The sequence below is a fragment of the Phyllostomus hastatus genome, unplaced genomic scaffold, assembly GCF_019186645.2.
Source record: "Phyllostomus hastatus isolate PE091 unplaced genomic scaffold, TTU_PhHast_1.1 phas_contig_86, whole genome shotgun sequence".
Lineage (NCBI taxonomy): Eukaryota > Metazoa > Chordata > Mammalia > Chiroptera > Phyllostomidae > Phyllostomus > Phyllostomus hastatus.
This window is the reverse complement of record NW_025333977.1, coordinates 51,310,736-51,327,290: the sequence shown is the minus strand read 5'-3', so window position 1 is coordinate 51,327,290 and position 16,555 is coordinate 51,310,736. Positions and strand designations below refer to the sequence as shown.

Here is a 16,555-nt window from a genome sequence, read left to right as displayed (position 1 = left end):
GTACTATCTCCATTTTGTATTTATAAAATTTTTGCTTGACAGAAATGGAAAGGATTAAATAGCACTAAACCTTCAATTTTAACATTACCTGGTAAATAAAAAGTCTTTCATATATACTATCCTGTAGTTTAGTACTGAACAAAAAAAAAAGTAATATGGGGATTTATTATGGGATGGATAAAGCAGCACAGTATTGGGGTTAAGCATGGATGAGATTTGTATCATGACTCTACTTATTAGTTGTATAATCCTGAGAAAATTACCTAACAGATCTGTGCCTTGATTTCCTTATCTGAAAATGGGAATAACTGTAGTACCAACTCATGAATTTGCTAAACTAAATTAGTGTTACTAAGATATTTAGAAGTTTTCACATATAGTAACACTCCATTATTTATTACTGAAAAACAAGTTAATTAAAATTTTAGTAGCTTCAAAAAGCAAAAATGTATTATCTCAGTCCCCATGAATCAGAAAGCTGGAAGGCATTTTGCTGGGTGATTATGGTTTAAGATTTCTCATGAGATTACATTGAAATTTCAAGTGTAGCAGGATCATCTGAAGCCTTGACTAGGAAGGGATGGATGGTTCACTTTCAAGAAGGCTGTCTCACATAGCTGGAAGGTGGTGCTGCCAGCTAGCATGCCTATTCATCTTCCAGGGACTCTTCCCCATCTGTATTCACCAGCAGAATAGCCTGGTCTTCAGAGCAATCAACAGCACATGCACCCAGCACAGAAACCAGTCCTCCTATAACCCAATTTCAGAAGTCACTTCCCAAGCACTTCTGCCCTATTCATTAGCAGTGCATCATCAAATCTTGCCCAGTTTTTTTTTTACTTAAATGAATGTATGCATTTGAGATTATGAATTCTTCATGTAAATAGAACTGATACTGACAATGTACATGAAATACTAAACAATTTGATTTTATGAGTTATGCTTTTCTTTTTTTTTATTGTTCAAGTACAATTGTCTCCATTTCACCCCCACCCATACCCACCTCCATCCTACCCTCCTCTGGCTTTGTCCATGTGTCCTTTATACACAATCCTGACAACCCTTCTCCTCCCCTCATTATCCCCAGTTTACTGTCAATTCGTTCTTTATTTCAATGTCTCTGGTTATATTTTGCTTGCTTGTCTTTGTTGATTAGGTTCCACTTATAGGTGAGATCATAAAGCATTTGTCTTTCACCATCTGGCTTATTTCACTTAGCATAATGCTCTTCAGATGCATCCATGCTGTCATGAAGGGTAGAAGCTCTTTCTTTCTGCTGCATAAAGTTCCATTGTATAAATGTACTATAGTTTTTTGACCCACTCATTTACTGATGGACATTTAGGTTGCTTCCAACTCTTGGCTATTGTAAATTGTGCTGCTATGAACACTGGGGTGCACAGGTTCTTTTGAATTGGTGTTTCAGGATTCTCAAATTCAAGGGACAAGAATGACACACAAAAAAGTGAACACCAGGTCAGGATCATTGGAAGTCACATTAGAGGCTGCCTAACTCAGTAGGGCACTGTATATTTGTTGAATGAAAAACATATGGAAGTGTCCCTATATCTCGTCATATATTTGAGTCCCTCAGTAATGGGAGTAAAAATGACTATGAAGGAATCACAGGAATTAGCATTAAAGAGACAAGTCTGTTATCTTTAAGGGCTGTTGAAAAAGCTACATTAATCAAATGAATTTCTCTTAAGTTTTTTATACATAAAATACAAACTTTATTAGAAAATTAAAAAGAATTATCAACTTAAGGATTACAGTAGTCTATGGTCCAAATTATTAACTATCTAATTAGTTTAGGTGTTGGCTTCATTATAGTCAAAAGCCATGAATTGATGATGTTCAGAATTCTGCAGACAGTGTTTATATAATACAGGGACTGTCTCATCTAAATCAGGGAAACAAGCAGCAAAGTAAGCAATTCCACAGACAGGCACGATGCAGGGAACTAGGCAACACCTGCTAAGGTCACATGCAATGCACTCATTGCGGGGTCAGCTCTATCCCCACTTACTTTCTTATCTATATACTTCAGAAAAGGTACTCTGGCCAGGTCCTGAATGAAAAAATAAAGCACGCAGTTTAAAACAAATTGCAAAGTCATATTTATTTACATTAAAATATGAATGACCTGTATGAACACAAATTTAAGAGGCACAGTCTGTTATGCACAATACATGTTATATACACAGCAGTATCTGTAGATACATCAGTGGTTTGGGTGAAAACACAGTACCAAAACATTTCTGATACAAATAAATTACTCATTCACAGTCTAATCATACAAGACAGTTAGTATTTTAAAAGTTACGTACCACCAAATACACTAGCTAGATGTACAACCAAATGTAGTTTTATGAAGTGTCTTCAGATTATTATGCATAAATGATCACTTTCGGTATGCACTTTTATCTTTTAAATGAACTACATTGATGTCATGTCTATTTATATATATAGCCTCCTAAACTATGACTGAAGGCAGACATTACTTCATCTTTTAAAGGTGTAACTATAGAGAATATGCTGAACTATTGCCCCCAGTTCCAACACTGCCATTATAATTCTCAGATACAATCAAGTTACTTAAATTCCAGTTTTAGAGTATGAGATTCACAATCCTATTTGGCAAACTGCTTTCTCTAAAAAGTGTTAACAAATTGTCCTAAACTATCTCATATATTGGAGAAATTCAAGTTTTAAAAAAATCTTAAAATGCTTTAGGTTTAAGCTGATATTGTATGTGAAGATTCTGATAAATTGAACTTTCGAAGACTTTCATAAAAAGATCTTTTATCAATTCTAAAATTTATTAAAGATTTATATGAAGTCCAAAAGAATACTTTGAATATTTTTATAATGCAGTGAAGGATTCATCTTTGGCATTTCTCCATTAGTCCTAAAATATGTCAACAAATATTTTACTTTTTCTATCTACCTACTTCAGATATTTTCTGTACACAGGTGTTTGAAGTTTATTTTTAATAGCAATTGCATTGCTAAGAAAGCTTTTTTTAGATCTGCAACAAATATTAACATTCAACTTTTTATTGAGAAGCTATGTTCTGATGTTGCTGAAATAAGTTTGCTTAATTCTTTTTCAGTGATTGAAAATTCAACATCTTTTTTGAATTTAACAATGGATAAAGCAGACACTTTAACAAAAATGTTTGACTAGAGTATAATTTTTGAATGATATGAAGCATGACTCTATTAAGGAAAAAAATACTTCAGATAATACAGGTATCACAGAAACAAAACTTATTTTCTTTTTTGGTCCCTGTAGCTTTTCTAAAAGGAAACAGACCAAAACAAAACTGCTGCAAGTACTGATTGGTGGAAAGTTTTCCACTTCCTTCCACATTAAATCTCCACATGATTTCCAATATCCTTGGATTTTCTTTTCTGTCATCACACACTAACCTTAAGGCTAAACACAGTTCAAGTGTGACTAGTTTAAAATGAATAGTAGGGAATGATAGCAAGGTTTTTGATAAACGAGCATATTTTTCCTCATTCAAAACTTAAATATGGGGGAAATCTCAGTGAAACTGAATCAAATGCAAGCTACATTCTCCTAGGCTTACTGAAAATAAAGAAACAAAAACAAAAATATAAAACAAATACTGTGGCCAATTATTGTTGTTTACTAATGTCTGCAAAAGTCTTGAATAACAAAAAAAGTGATAGTAATGATGGCTTTCATTGTGACATGAACATGTTTTAAAAATACAATTAAAAAACCCTCATTTTTATCAGGCAGAATCATGGAAATCCAAGCAGAGAATGATGCATAGCAGATGAAGGATCTAGAATACATAAATTGGGTTATTTCTATGACCTGGTATTAAAATTTTGGAAAGAAAAATTGATCCACTATATTTTAAAACGTGGGATAATGCAGATTACATGAATAGGACACATAATGGAATAGTGAATTTGTGAAAGTAATTTTGTTATATGGCAGTTAATATTACATGTGCAGCTTATATTAATAATACTGCTATCTGCCAGCCAATGCAAATACCTGATATCAACACTGTCCTTCAAGTATAGTTCAAATTATTAGTTACATGTGATAACCAAGTAAATAAATTACCAGCTCCTGCTAAGACAATTTAGTAAGAACTGGGAATCCTGTAAATTGGCACTAGGCAATGTTTACAGAATATAATTTTAAGTGCACGTGGTATCTTCTTCCAGAATCCAGAAAACGTAGCCACCTGTGCTCCTATTAGGAAGTTTTATCTCAATTCTATCATTTTGAAAGTATTTGTTGGAATGGGATTTCTCCAAAATTAAATAGGACCAATCTGGTCACATTCAAGCCTAAAACAAATGTTACATAAATTTTTGTATTTCTGAATGTTGCCTTTCAGGTAAATTTTTAAGATAGTTTAGGAACTCTTTTTTTTTTTTTTTTTTAGAGGATGTGGTCTGATAAAAAGGATTCATCAGACAAGGTCACAAATAATAATCATTCCTCCATAATTCAGTTGAAGTTAGTCTTTTGTAAATGCTTATTGGGAATTTCTAAAGCACTGACTTCGAGAGGCCAAGAACCTCCATCGATCCCTGCTTGGATGGCCACTCCCGTCACCACTGCCAGGTCAGGGTCTACAGAAGTGTTGGGATCCTTTCCAAAGAACTCTTGAATGACTTGGCGGATTCTAGGAATACGAGTAGAGCCCCCAACCAAAACCACCTCATCAATCTCAGTCTTCTCCAGGTGGCCTTCTTTTAATACTTGCTGAATGGGTACCAGTATTTTCTGGAAGAGATCTTCATTAAGGCTATCGAAGAGCTGCCGTGATATTTCTGTCTCAAATAAAACCTGACTTTCTCCACTTTTCTTTTCAGAAAGGCCAGCTCCCAACATGCTGTTCACATGGTGGCCATCTTCTGGGGACAGTCTGTCTTTTGGCAGTTCAGTAGCACCACTCTGAGGTTCCTTCTTGTCCTCTTCCTCTACCGTTAGTAACACTGACATCTGGGCAGACTGATGAAGAGTCAGATTTAATTTGACCATTTCCACAGCTTGTCTTAATCTGTGAATTTCCTCTTTCCTAGAGGGTAGGAAGCCGTATGTTTGATAGATCTGTTTGTATAAGTACTGAAGCAATCTCTGATTGAAGTCCTGTCCTCCAAGTTTGTTGTTTCCTAGGTTAAAAATAAAGAGTTTATATTATAGCTATTCAAATGTGTGTATATATATGTATCTGTGTAGTACGCATGTATAAAAATAATATTCTGGTAATAACAAAGTCCATATTTAATGTATTAAGGTTTTATTCATATAAAGACTGATTACAAATAACTGGGTTGAAATGATTTTAACTCAAATGTGTACTACTGAAAGAAAAATGCACACCTGTGTTAAATTTTTTAAATGTTGTAAAGAAAGTATCTCAATGATACCAAATATTTTTTCAGAAAACAGAGATTGAGAACACAGACTGGCCTTTAAGTAGCAATTTAGAGACACTAAATATCATTATTCAACAGAGGAAAGTCCTTCTCATAAGTAAAAAGTACCAGTAGGCATTTTATCTTTTTAAAAAATCCTTTGCTTCCCTAAGAACTGAAAAGCTGGGGGGGGGGGGAAGAGATTGAAAAGGAAAAAAGCAATGTAATATGAACCCCCCGCACTGCACTTGGTTCTACACAGAGTCTAGTTAGGAGGAAGACAAATGTGGAAGTCAGACCACCTGTAACTTAAAGCTCCACTTTTCAAATAGGCTTATTCTTTAAAATAAATTAAAACATAAAAACTTTTTAAAAGGTTTAGAGGACAAAAAGATATCACTTCCTAGAGAATACTAATGATACTTATTTTGTGGAACAGAGTATCAAATGAAATAAACTGATCATCCTTCATTTTAAAAGAATTTCCTTCCTTCTGTTTCCTTCCCCATGGCCATGAAAAGTATCGGTTTAGTTAGCTACCACTGGGTGTGGTAGCTTTTCTTTTTATTTGACTTATAGATGCCCAGTCATTTTTGAGACTTAACTTTTTGCTGTAAATACACAGAAATGGTGGCATAAAATTACATATACAGAAGATTACCAATATGAAGTAAAAGAATAATGAAAAAAATTTTAAATGAACACTTCACACAGATACGTTAATGTGCCTGAACCTCTTTAAGTCTCCCTATATTTGTCTTACCAGACATTGCCCGGGTTAGAAACATTCCTCCTTGTTTGTTCAGCAATGAAACATCTAGAGTTCCTCCGCCCAAATCTATAACCAAGACGTAAAAGACATCAGCCTTGTGGAGACCATAGGCCATAGCTGCCGCTGTGGGTTCATTTATTACCCTTAAGATCTTCAGACCTGTATGATTGGTTAGAGGAAAGAATAACTCATGAGAGGGCACAATTAATAAATTCCTTCCCACTCAGCCACACATGTTAACTGTCTTCTATGACATGAACTCCACTGAGTAACAATGAGAAGGAACAGTCACAAATCCAATAAAAATAATAAAGTGGAAAGGATATTTAGTTCCTCTAAATTGGTATCATTAAAATTATTCCAAAAGGTTATAATATAAAATAAAAGCCTAGATTCAGTGGAATACACCATTCTACTCTTAATGCTTAATTATTAAAAAAAAAAAAATCTGAGCCTCTTCTCATTTTCATATTTACCTGGAATTTATGAGCAATACAACTTTAATCATTATATACTCTAAGAAATTGTTTAGAGTGTATATGAGATAAGCTTACTGTGCTCTTCATTTAAAAATAACTCTTTATTAAAACAAAAATTAATAAAAAGAAATATCTAAATGAGATGTTCAAATAGCTATTCTTAATACTCTTAGTAAATACTTAAAATATAAGACCCTCAAATGTAAATCTGAAATAATATAACAAATCTGATTTTGATTTGTTGTGTATGCACGGGTAAAAGATCAAATTTCCTTGAGCAAAATTCCTTCTTTAAACTAACCGCCACATGAGTAGTCTAGAAAGTAATACGGCTTTCTGTATCAGGAGCCATAAAAACTATTCAAACTCTTAAGAATTTATTCAAAGATCATAATACCCTTCATTTTAGTTCTCTGACTTCATCACTCACTCTTCCCTGGCCACACTGGCTAATGTCAAGCTTCTCATGTCACAGCAAATTCACATTTGTGGCTGCACCACTGGCCATTCTCTCACCTGCACTGTACTTCCCCTATATATCTCCTTGGCTATCTGCCTTGCTTCTTTTAAATCTGCTTAAATGTCACTTCCTCAACGAGTCCTACCTGAACACTTGCTTTAAAACCTGCAAGACTGCTCTTCTCTGACCACCCAGCAATCCTATCCCCTTATCCTGCTCTTTTGTTCCATAGTATGTTGTTTTCTGATAGCCATTGTATCAAGGTTCTCAACCACAGGCCATTTTACCCTTCCAGGGACATTTTGTAATGTCTGGAGAAAAGACTGTCACCACTCAGGTGGGGAGGGTTCTGCTCCAATCTATCTGGTAAGCAGAGGTTGGGTTTGCTGCAAAATATCCCCCAGTACACTGGACAGTGCCTCCGCAACAAAGAATCTTCCAGCCCAACACATCGATAATGATAAAGGTGAAAAACCCTGTAACATATGTATCTTTAATGGTTATTCGTCTGTTTCTCTCTAATAGAATATAAGTTCCATGAGAACAGGAATGTATCTGATTATACAAGTATCAGATCAGATTTGCATTTATATAAGGGATTTATCTGCTCAATATAAATTCCATGAGAACAGGAATATACTGAGACACTCGACATTTGTTGAATGGTGTCAAATGAATTCCCCTCACCTCAAACTTTCATAAATATTATATTCAAGTAAATATTATATTCTTACTATTAAAGAAAGTTTAGAAGAAAAAACTCATTTCAAACATGCATCCATGTTCTCTGGTGGTTTTTTGCATGTGCCTGACTGGTGGTTGTGGTGATACATACAGTTCACACTGTGCTACAGAGCTTTCTTAATTATGGTTTGCAAAGTGATACATACATCTTACTACAGAAGACTTTCAACCTAAGAAAATTTTGATAAAAATGTAACTCAGGAATTGGTAATGTTACCTGCAAGTTTAGCAGCTTCGATTGTTGAATTTCTCTGTTTTAGATCAAATTCTGCTGGTACAGATATAACAGCATTGGCAACTGGCATCCCAAGATATTCCTCTGCCATTTTCTTTAATTTCAGTAACAGTCTAGAGCCAACATATTCTGGGGAAACGGTGATGGTCTCATTACTCGTCACAGAAAACTCAACCATTCCATTTTTGTTTAAAACCTGTGAGTAGGGTTTGCAAAGAAAAAGGTGTAAAAGTATATGTATACACACGCACATGCACACTTACACACATATATACCAGACATATTTAATTAAAACTTATCTTTGCATGGTCATAAAATTCATTTGTAATTTATCAAGTACATTTATTAAGATCAGAGATTATTAAAAGTTATACTTTAAAATCTATAAAATGAATCCACACCGTAGTTTTGATAATAGAATCAAACATTTATTACCAGGCATATCACTGGGGCATAATAAGATTCTCATTATATAGTTGTTAAAGAAAGAAAAAAAATTAATGATGAAATATAGGGAATAATAGTTGCTAAATCATGTATCTGACTAAGGGTCTTCTTTTTCTTAAAATTAATTTGTTCCAAAAGTAATTGACAAGTGAAATAATGTTCTGGTACTTTAGTACAAGAATAATTTTAGTATTTCATTATGTTCTTATCCAAGAATTAAATATCACTTACATTCTCGTTTCCATGAAAACATATGTTATGTATTAGCTTATTATCCTTGTTAATGTAGTTTTCCTCTTTTAAAAGAAGAGTAATTCTAAAACATACTATCCTAGATTCACCAAGAGAGAAGACTACACTAACATCAACAGTAAAGAGAATTAGTCTGCTTTAAGAAGATATAAGAATGTTACAACAGTCATTCTACACTACATAATTAGGATTCAATAAAAAAAACCTGACCTTCCAAAAAATATTTTACATCGATGACTAAAACAAAAACAAGCTACAGACATTATTCAAATAAGGTCCAAAGATACCAGTAACAGAACCCACATGGAACAAAACCAACAAAAAATCAGATTACATTAGAAACAAACAACAAAAAAATATAATTATTGGATCAATAACTAATGTACCCAAAACTGTACTTTAGGGGAAAATATATTTATATTACTTTATATAATTTTTTCACTACATAAGAAAGATTATAAATTAAGAGTTTCTAAGAAAGAGGCTAAAAAAGCACGGAGAATTTTTCTGCTTTGCAAACGGGTAAGAAAATTGAGAATTTTTATGGATGGGTTCAATAAGCAGCACGAATATAGCTTTCTATTTTAAAACCTATCATTCAAAATCCCACTTTGTATCTCCCCCTGGGTTGGACGTTGTTTCACAAACTAGAAGGTCAACAGTTCGATTCTTAGTCAGGGCACATGCTTGGGTTGCGGTTTGATCCCCAGCTGGGGCGCATTTGAGAGGCAACTAACTGATCCATGTTTCTCTTTCTCTCTTGCATTGATGTTTCTCTCCTTCTCCTTCTCCCTCCCTTCCCCTCTCTCTAAAATATAAAATAAAATAAAATTTAAAAATATAATAATAAAATCTCACTTTGTATTTTACAAGAAAAACCTTTACATGAAATAAACATTTAAATCTTTAAAAGAACAAAATACTCATGTGGAGCATTAGAAGAAAATTAACAGTGGGTAGTACTAGAAAGGCCACTGTAAGCACAATAAAGAGCCAAAACCATTTAAAACATTAAGAGACAATTTTACTACATAAAATATTGATGCTCTTGTCAACTCAAAAAATAATTATGTATCATCAGGAAAAACTACTGAAAACATATCGCAAATGTATTTTATGTCATCAAGGAAAAAGATATACAACCCAAAGGAAATTAGGACAAAGAACAAGAAATGGATCACTAAGGAAAATAAAAATGCCGATAAAGCAATTTTTAATTCTGACCTCACTAGAAATAACAGTGGTTAATACAAGATACCACTTTTTATTTATCTACTGGCAAAGATTAAAATAGTAACTAGTGAAGATACACACAGTCTAAAAATCAGTAGTTGACGGCACAAAACCTTTTCAGGGTACAATTTGGCACTATAAATCAAAAGCCTTAACACCTGTGTACATTTGACCCATCCTACTTCTAGAATTAAAATTTAGAAAGTTATCAGAGAACTGTAAAAAGATATATGTACAAGGATATTCAATGAAATTCCAACATTAGTGGGAAATCAGGAAAAAAATAAAATGTATACTGATAGGGACTGGGTAATTTAAACAGTTGAATAGTCATTCCACACAACCACAAATCGTTCCACAAAACCATGAAAAATGATGATGTGAATGTATTGACTGTGACATGTTGATGAGGTTCAAACAACTCACAGAAGAACATGCCTATTGATATTTTTTATGTATACAAATATGTATGCACTCAATATGTACATACTAATAAAGAGAATACACCCATTCATATATCCATAGTACATGAAGCCTCATCAGCCTTTCAGCTACAGTGAAAGAGTTAGGTGACATTCTAAGGATGGTAAAGCAAGAATATGATAAGGTCCTAATTTCCTGATAGCAGTGTGGAGCCACTGAATTGACTCATGCTGGACCTGTGAAATTGCTTATTATACGTGATAATATAACTTCCAGGCAGACTGAGTCAGTTGAAAAAAAGTTTTATAACTTGTAGCCAAAACACTAATTGAAATAATATGTTGAACTAAAATTAAAATAGATTTTAGCTTACTTACTTACCTTAAATGGGTACCTGCCAATTTCAGCCTCCAGTTCCTCTGGGGTAAAGACCTTGCCTATGAATCTTTTGGCATCATAAATTGTGTTCTGAGGATTTGAATCTGCCAGCTCCAAACTTTCATGCCCCACATAAACATCATGGTCAGTAAAAGACACCATGCTGGGTATGCTGATATGCCCATTTTCATCTGGAATGACCTCTACTTTTCCTGTGCCAGGAAAAAATACCCCAACAGAGCAATAGGTGGTGCCAAGGTCAATGCCAATCACTTTGGGAGTAGGCAATGGTAAATACTGTTGTGACAAATAGCCAGCCAACAGGAGAGTCAAAACAGCTGATCCTGAAATACAGGCAAATTAAAAGATATATCTTATCAAACTAGTACAATATGCTGAAGTACTACAGTAAAGTCCCTTTAATACCACTTTTTGAGACAACAATAAAAATACACTCTCAAAGTACTTTGTTTTATAGTACAGATAACTCTTTTCTCAAACATTGTTTTTCACAATGTAAATTAAAAGGAACACAATTAAAATAAGTTAACAAAAAAACCCACAAAAAATCTGTGTACTTCACTATAAAGGAACAAAAGTAAAAACATTTTGATAAGAACTGTGCTGAGCTCTGGCTGGTGTGGCTCAGTGGATTCAGCACCAGACTGCAAAGCAAAGGGTTGCGGTTCTATTCCCAGTCAGAGCACATGCCTGGGTCTCAGGCCAGGTCCCCAGTAAGGGGCGTGCACAAGAGGCAATGGGCACACTAATGTTTTTCTCCCTTTCTTTCTCCTTCCCTCCCCCTCTCTAAAAATAAATAAATAACATCTTCAAAAAATTGTGCTGATGTTGACAGTAAAACCCATTCACCTGAAGCATAAGTTAGATATAATCCAATTTCATGATCAATTCATTTCTTAGGTTTTACAGCTTTATAAATAGCTTTAGTTATCATTATTAAAAAGTAACTCCATTATTAAAAAATCCCACAGCAAAAAAATTGCTAACGCCTAAAATTCTTTATCCCCTCATCTCCTTTCTTCTTTCACTGGGATGAAACGGATAAATTGGATAAAATGATTTTGAAAGTTGCTTTGGTATTAAAATTGTCACTTCATAACAGCACATAGTTAACTTTTTCTATATTAAAATATCAATTAACGACACACTTCTTACAGAATATTTAGTAAAGAAGCACAGAAGTGTGCCCTGTAACCTTGATAATGACAACATAAACGAAAGCTCCTTGCAGGCAGGTTTTGTCCACTTTTGTATCCCATATACCAAGCAATGTACCAAGCAGTGTACCAAGCAGAGCACCTAGCAAACAGCAGATGTTCAGTAATTATTAATTGATGAGAATAACAAGTATGAACAAAGGCTGTGCATATTGTAAACATCAGTGATGAAAAAAGGGGTCACTTAGAATATTACAAATTAATTTTGTATTAGGTTTACCGAGGCTGTATTAACCTCCTGTGTCGTCCATTCATGTTACATATGACCTAAAATATCAATTTATAGGAATGTTTTTATTAATTGTTAGCTCGTCCCCATGAAGATATAATTCAAAGAAGTGACATCAAGTGTCGATCCCACTTTCCTCTTGCTCCTATGTGCAAGAGGAAATTTCAGAAGCATTTCATCACCTTCTTGTGATGGAGGGCAATTCCTGACCAGGACTGTCGGAAAGAACACTGTACTGATTTGACTATACATCAACGAGGCCCGGATCTCTCAAAACTCAACAACCCTAGAATCTACAGCCCAGGATGGTGCTGGGGCTACTCCCCCTACTTCCACTGAAGGGTGCTGGAGCTGCACATTCTTGTTTTCTCTCAAAGGCCCCAATTCATCCAACGAACCAAAGCGACGTTGTTTTGGAAAGAGAAGTTCCCGAGGCCCGATGTCCCTGGAATGTATGCAGAAGGCAGCTGCCGGCCCTACACGGTGGGCCTACTCGGGCCTGGGCCATCCTAGAAGCGACTCCCAAACCGGATCTCCGAGCAGCCTAAAACCGCCTCTAAACCACCTTTCTTGCGCCCTTCCTACGGCGCCAGCTGGAACTAGAGCTGTGACAAACACCCCCACCCAACCTGGCCTCCCCAAAATGCTCCAGTGTCCACAACAGCGACAGAGACCCCCTCGGTCACTGACCTAGGATCGTCATCTCCCCAGCCATCACAGTCCCGCCGGAGAGGTTTGGGGTGACTGTACCAGACTTGAGGCACCGCCCCCAAGCTGCCAGGCAGCCCCGCGGCCCCCTGGGAAATGTAGTCTTCTTGCTTTGACGCCAATGGAGAAACTACATCTCCAACCAGAGAAAGGACTTTATTTACCGTGAGGTCTCGAGGCTGAAAGCCTCCATTCAACAGCTGCCAGTGACCACTGAACCGCCCTCCCACGCACGAACCACGGAGCCAATTAGGCTGAGGTGGAGGAAAGCCAAGAAGGAGGACTGGAGTTTGTAATCAAACCTCAAGTTCCTGGAGCCAACTTGCGGTGTAAACTCACTTCCTCTTTAGCACTGCCCCACCGCTTTGCTTTCTGGGAAGTGTAGTTTCGGCCTGCCCTCAGTTGCGGATGAAGTGTGCGGTCCGTTTACTTTTGGCTTGGGGCTTGGGGCTTGGGAATTGGAGGGCGTGTCATGGGAGGGCGGGGAGGGGCTTTCCCCTTACTAGGCCAAATTGCAATCTTCGTTGCTTAGTTCTGTCTACTATTTTAAGGGACCTCCTTTGCCTGTCAGCTAGACTTGAGATAAGGTTTCACGAACGCCCCACCAACCTCCCTACAAGACCCCTCTGCCCATTCGGGCGCCCCTGAAACTCGAATAAGATCCTCAGCCCTCTCTATTTTTATTTTGGGGTAAATGAATTCAAGCAATTTTCAGCTAAAATGGTTTATCCAAGAGAGCAGGGACTCGTTACCTCTGTTGCTAACGCTGCAGTGGGTCGTTGGTAGCAAAAAGGAAGAACACCTTAGGTTTCTCTTGCCTTAAACCCTAAATGGTAGCAATCGCTTTCATAGACAAGTCTTGTAACATGTAATGGCCACATAGTGCTTTTCGGGTTCTAGTCTATGATAGACCTGATTTTTCTCACTGCTTGGTCACTGGTAGTGCTTAGTAGCTGCTTCTGAGAGTTTTTGGCTGTAAGTTCACGATAACTGTGATCCTGGAGGGCTGAAATTTATTTCCTCACCTGAGATGTAAATCAAGCAGTCCCTGTTGAGAAGAGGTCAGCCCGCTGGGGGAATAAACTGGCACTAGGTGCTAGTCGATTTAAAAAATGTATAAGAAAATGTTGATGGTAATGAAACTAAATTATGGTTGATGGGGATTCATTATACTGTTCTGTCCACTTTTGATATTTTAAAAAAAATCTTTTATAATATAAAAAAAGTATATGTTCTGTGTCTGTAGGGAGTACTATTCGGTATAATTTGAGTATAATTCAGCATAATTATAAAGAATGCATAATTTGAACATTTAGTGTCTTAGACCAACTCAAATTTATTATTTTACAATTCCATAGTTCACATATTTGGTACAAGTGTAACTGAACTAAATCAAATCAGTAGGGTTGCATTCCTTTCTGGACATTCTAGGAGATAATTGCTTCCTGCTAATTTGTTGGCAGAATTTAATTCCATGTAATTGTAGGATCAAGGACTCCATTTTCTTGATAACTGAAAACTGAAGGTCATTCAAAGCAATCTATAGATTTGAGGCTATTTCTATCAAGATTCCAATGATGCATTTCACAGAACTAGAACAAATATTTCAAAAATTTATATGAAATAACAAAAGGCCCTACATAACGACAGCAATCCTGAGAAAGAACAAAGTTGAAGGAATCTTACTACCTAATATAAAACTATATACAAGGCCATAGTAGTTAAGACAGCTTGGTATTGGCATAAAAACTGACACATGAGTCAGTGGCACAAAATAGCGTGTCCAGAAATAAACCCATACCTTTATAATCAATTAATGTTTGACAAAGGAAGCAAGCATATACAATGGGCTAAAGATAGTGGATTCATTAAATGGTGGGAAAATTAGACAGATATGTACAGAAAAATGAAACTAGATCACTTTCTTATACCACACACAAGAATAAATTCAAAATGTATCAAAGACTTAAATGTTAGACCTAAAACCATAAAAATCCTAGAAAGATAGGCAGCAAAATCTCAAGATATTGCTCTTAGCAATTTTTTATTGGATCTATCTGCCAAGGGAAACAAAGGAAAATAAACAAATGGGACTACATCAAACTAAACAGTTTTGCACCGCAAAGAAATCATCAACAAAATAGAAGACAACCCACAGAATGGGAGAACATACTCACCAATACATCTGACAAGGAGTTAGTATCCAAAATTTATAAAAAACTTACAAAACTTAGCACCAAAGAAACAAACAACCCAATTAAAGAATGGGCAAAGGACCTTAATAGACACTTCTCCAAAGACGACAGACATATGAAAAGATGCTAAATGTCACTAACTATCAGAGAAAGGCTAATTAAAATCACAATGAGATATCATCTCATACCTGTCAGAATTGCTATCATCAATAAATCAAAAAACAGCAAGTGCTTGCAAGGATGTGGATGCACTGCTGGTGGGAATGTAGACTGGTGCAGTCACGGTGGAAAGCTGTATGGAGATATACCTCAAAAAATTAAAAATGAATCTGCCTTTTGACCCAGCAATCCCACTTCTGGAAATATATTTGAAGGAATCCAAAACATTAATTCAAAAGGACATAAGCACACCTATGTTCATTGAAGGGTTATTTACAATCACCAAGATATGGAAGCAGCCCAGGTATCCATCAATAGATTAGAGGATAAAACAACTATGGAACATTTACACAATGAATACTACTTGGCTGTAAAAAAGAAGAAAATCTTACCCTTTGCAACAGTATGGATGGTCCTGGATAATGTTATGCAAAGTGAAATAAGCCAGACAGACAAATACCATGTGATTTCACTTATATGTGGAATCTAATGAACAAAGTGAACTAACAAGCAAAATAGAGACAGACTCATAGATGGAGAGCAGATAACAGCTAATGGGATGGGATGGAGGAGGGATTGAGTGAAAAGGAAAGAGGACTCATAAACATGGACAACAGTGTGGAGGCTGCTGGGGAAGGGAGGTATAAAGGGACTAAATGGTAATGGAAAAGAATACAATAAAGATTAAATTAAAAAAACACTTGACATCTAACAACTTAGAAATGAAAAGATGCATTCTGGAAAACTGCCTTGGGCCAAAGTGACTCAACTAGTGATGACAAAGGCCACTGATACTGAAGGTGAATATGAACAATCTGAACATTGCTTTTTGTTGACATGTGAATGAAAAAGTCCTATAGCTAAGTCTCTATTATTTTACATGTATGTAATTTTAAATGTTCATAGAAAACTAAATTATTATGTTAAATGTTGTCATGGAAAATAAATAAAATAAATCTTATCAGCTCAAAAGTCCTAAATATCATGATCTAAATCACCTAAATTGGAAGTAGCTGTTGTTACTTATCCTTTCTCATTTGCCTACAATCAGAGGAGCAATGAATTGATTAAATAACAATATTGGTGAAACTATTCCAGCTGTTTCTCAGGGTTATATTAATGTTATAAAGAACAGAAAACAGCAGATGGGAAATAAGGATGAATAGAGGAATATGGAAAGAAATG

The 16,555-nt window shown here is 35.6% G+C and overlaps 1 protein-coding gene across 1 annotated transcript; it reads right to left on the bottom strand.

The window, feature by feature from the left end:
* Positions 1-1,716: 1,716 nt before the first annotated feature.
* HSPA13 (heat shock protein family A (Hsp70) member 13) lies at positions 1,717-13,135 on the bottom strand. The gene is made up of 5 exons (XM_045851782.1): positions 12,999-13,135; positions 10,845-11,185; positions 8,091-8,304; positions 6,182-6,349; positions 1,717-5,172 (listed from the first exon to the last, which is right to left on the bottom strand). Exons 1-5 carry the CDS (start codon positions 13,021-13,023, stop codon positions 4,505-4,507), a joined length of 1,416 nt encoding a protein of 471 aa, XP_045707738.1. The 5' UTR covers positions 13,024-13,135; the 3' UTR covers positions 1,717-4,504.
* Positions 13,136-16,555: the final 3,420 nt, after the last annotated feature.

What these genes read in the sequence shown, in the direction of transcription:
- HSPA13 (XM_045851782.1), bottom strand. Translation starts at nt 13,023, where the DNA reads ATGGCTGGGGAGATGACGATCCTAG. An exon ending in TGGGGAGATGACGATCCTAG is followed by an intron (nt 11,186 to 12,998) that starts GTCAGTGACCGA and finishes CCTGTATTTCAG; the next exon opens with GATCAGCTGTTTTGACTCTC. An exon ending in CGAAGCTGCTAAACTTGCAG is followed by an intron (nt 6,350 to 8,090) that starts GTAACATTACCA and finishes CCAATCATACAG; the next exon opens with GTCTGAAGATCTTAAGGGTA.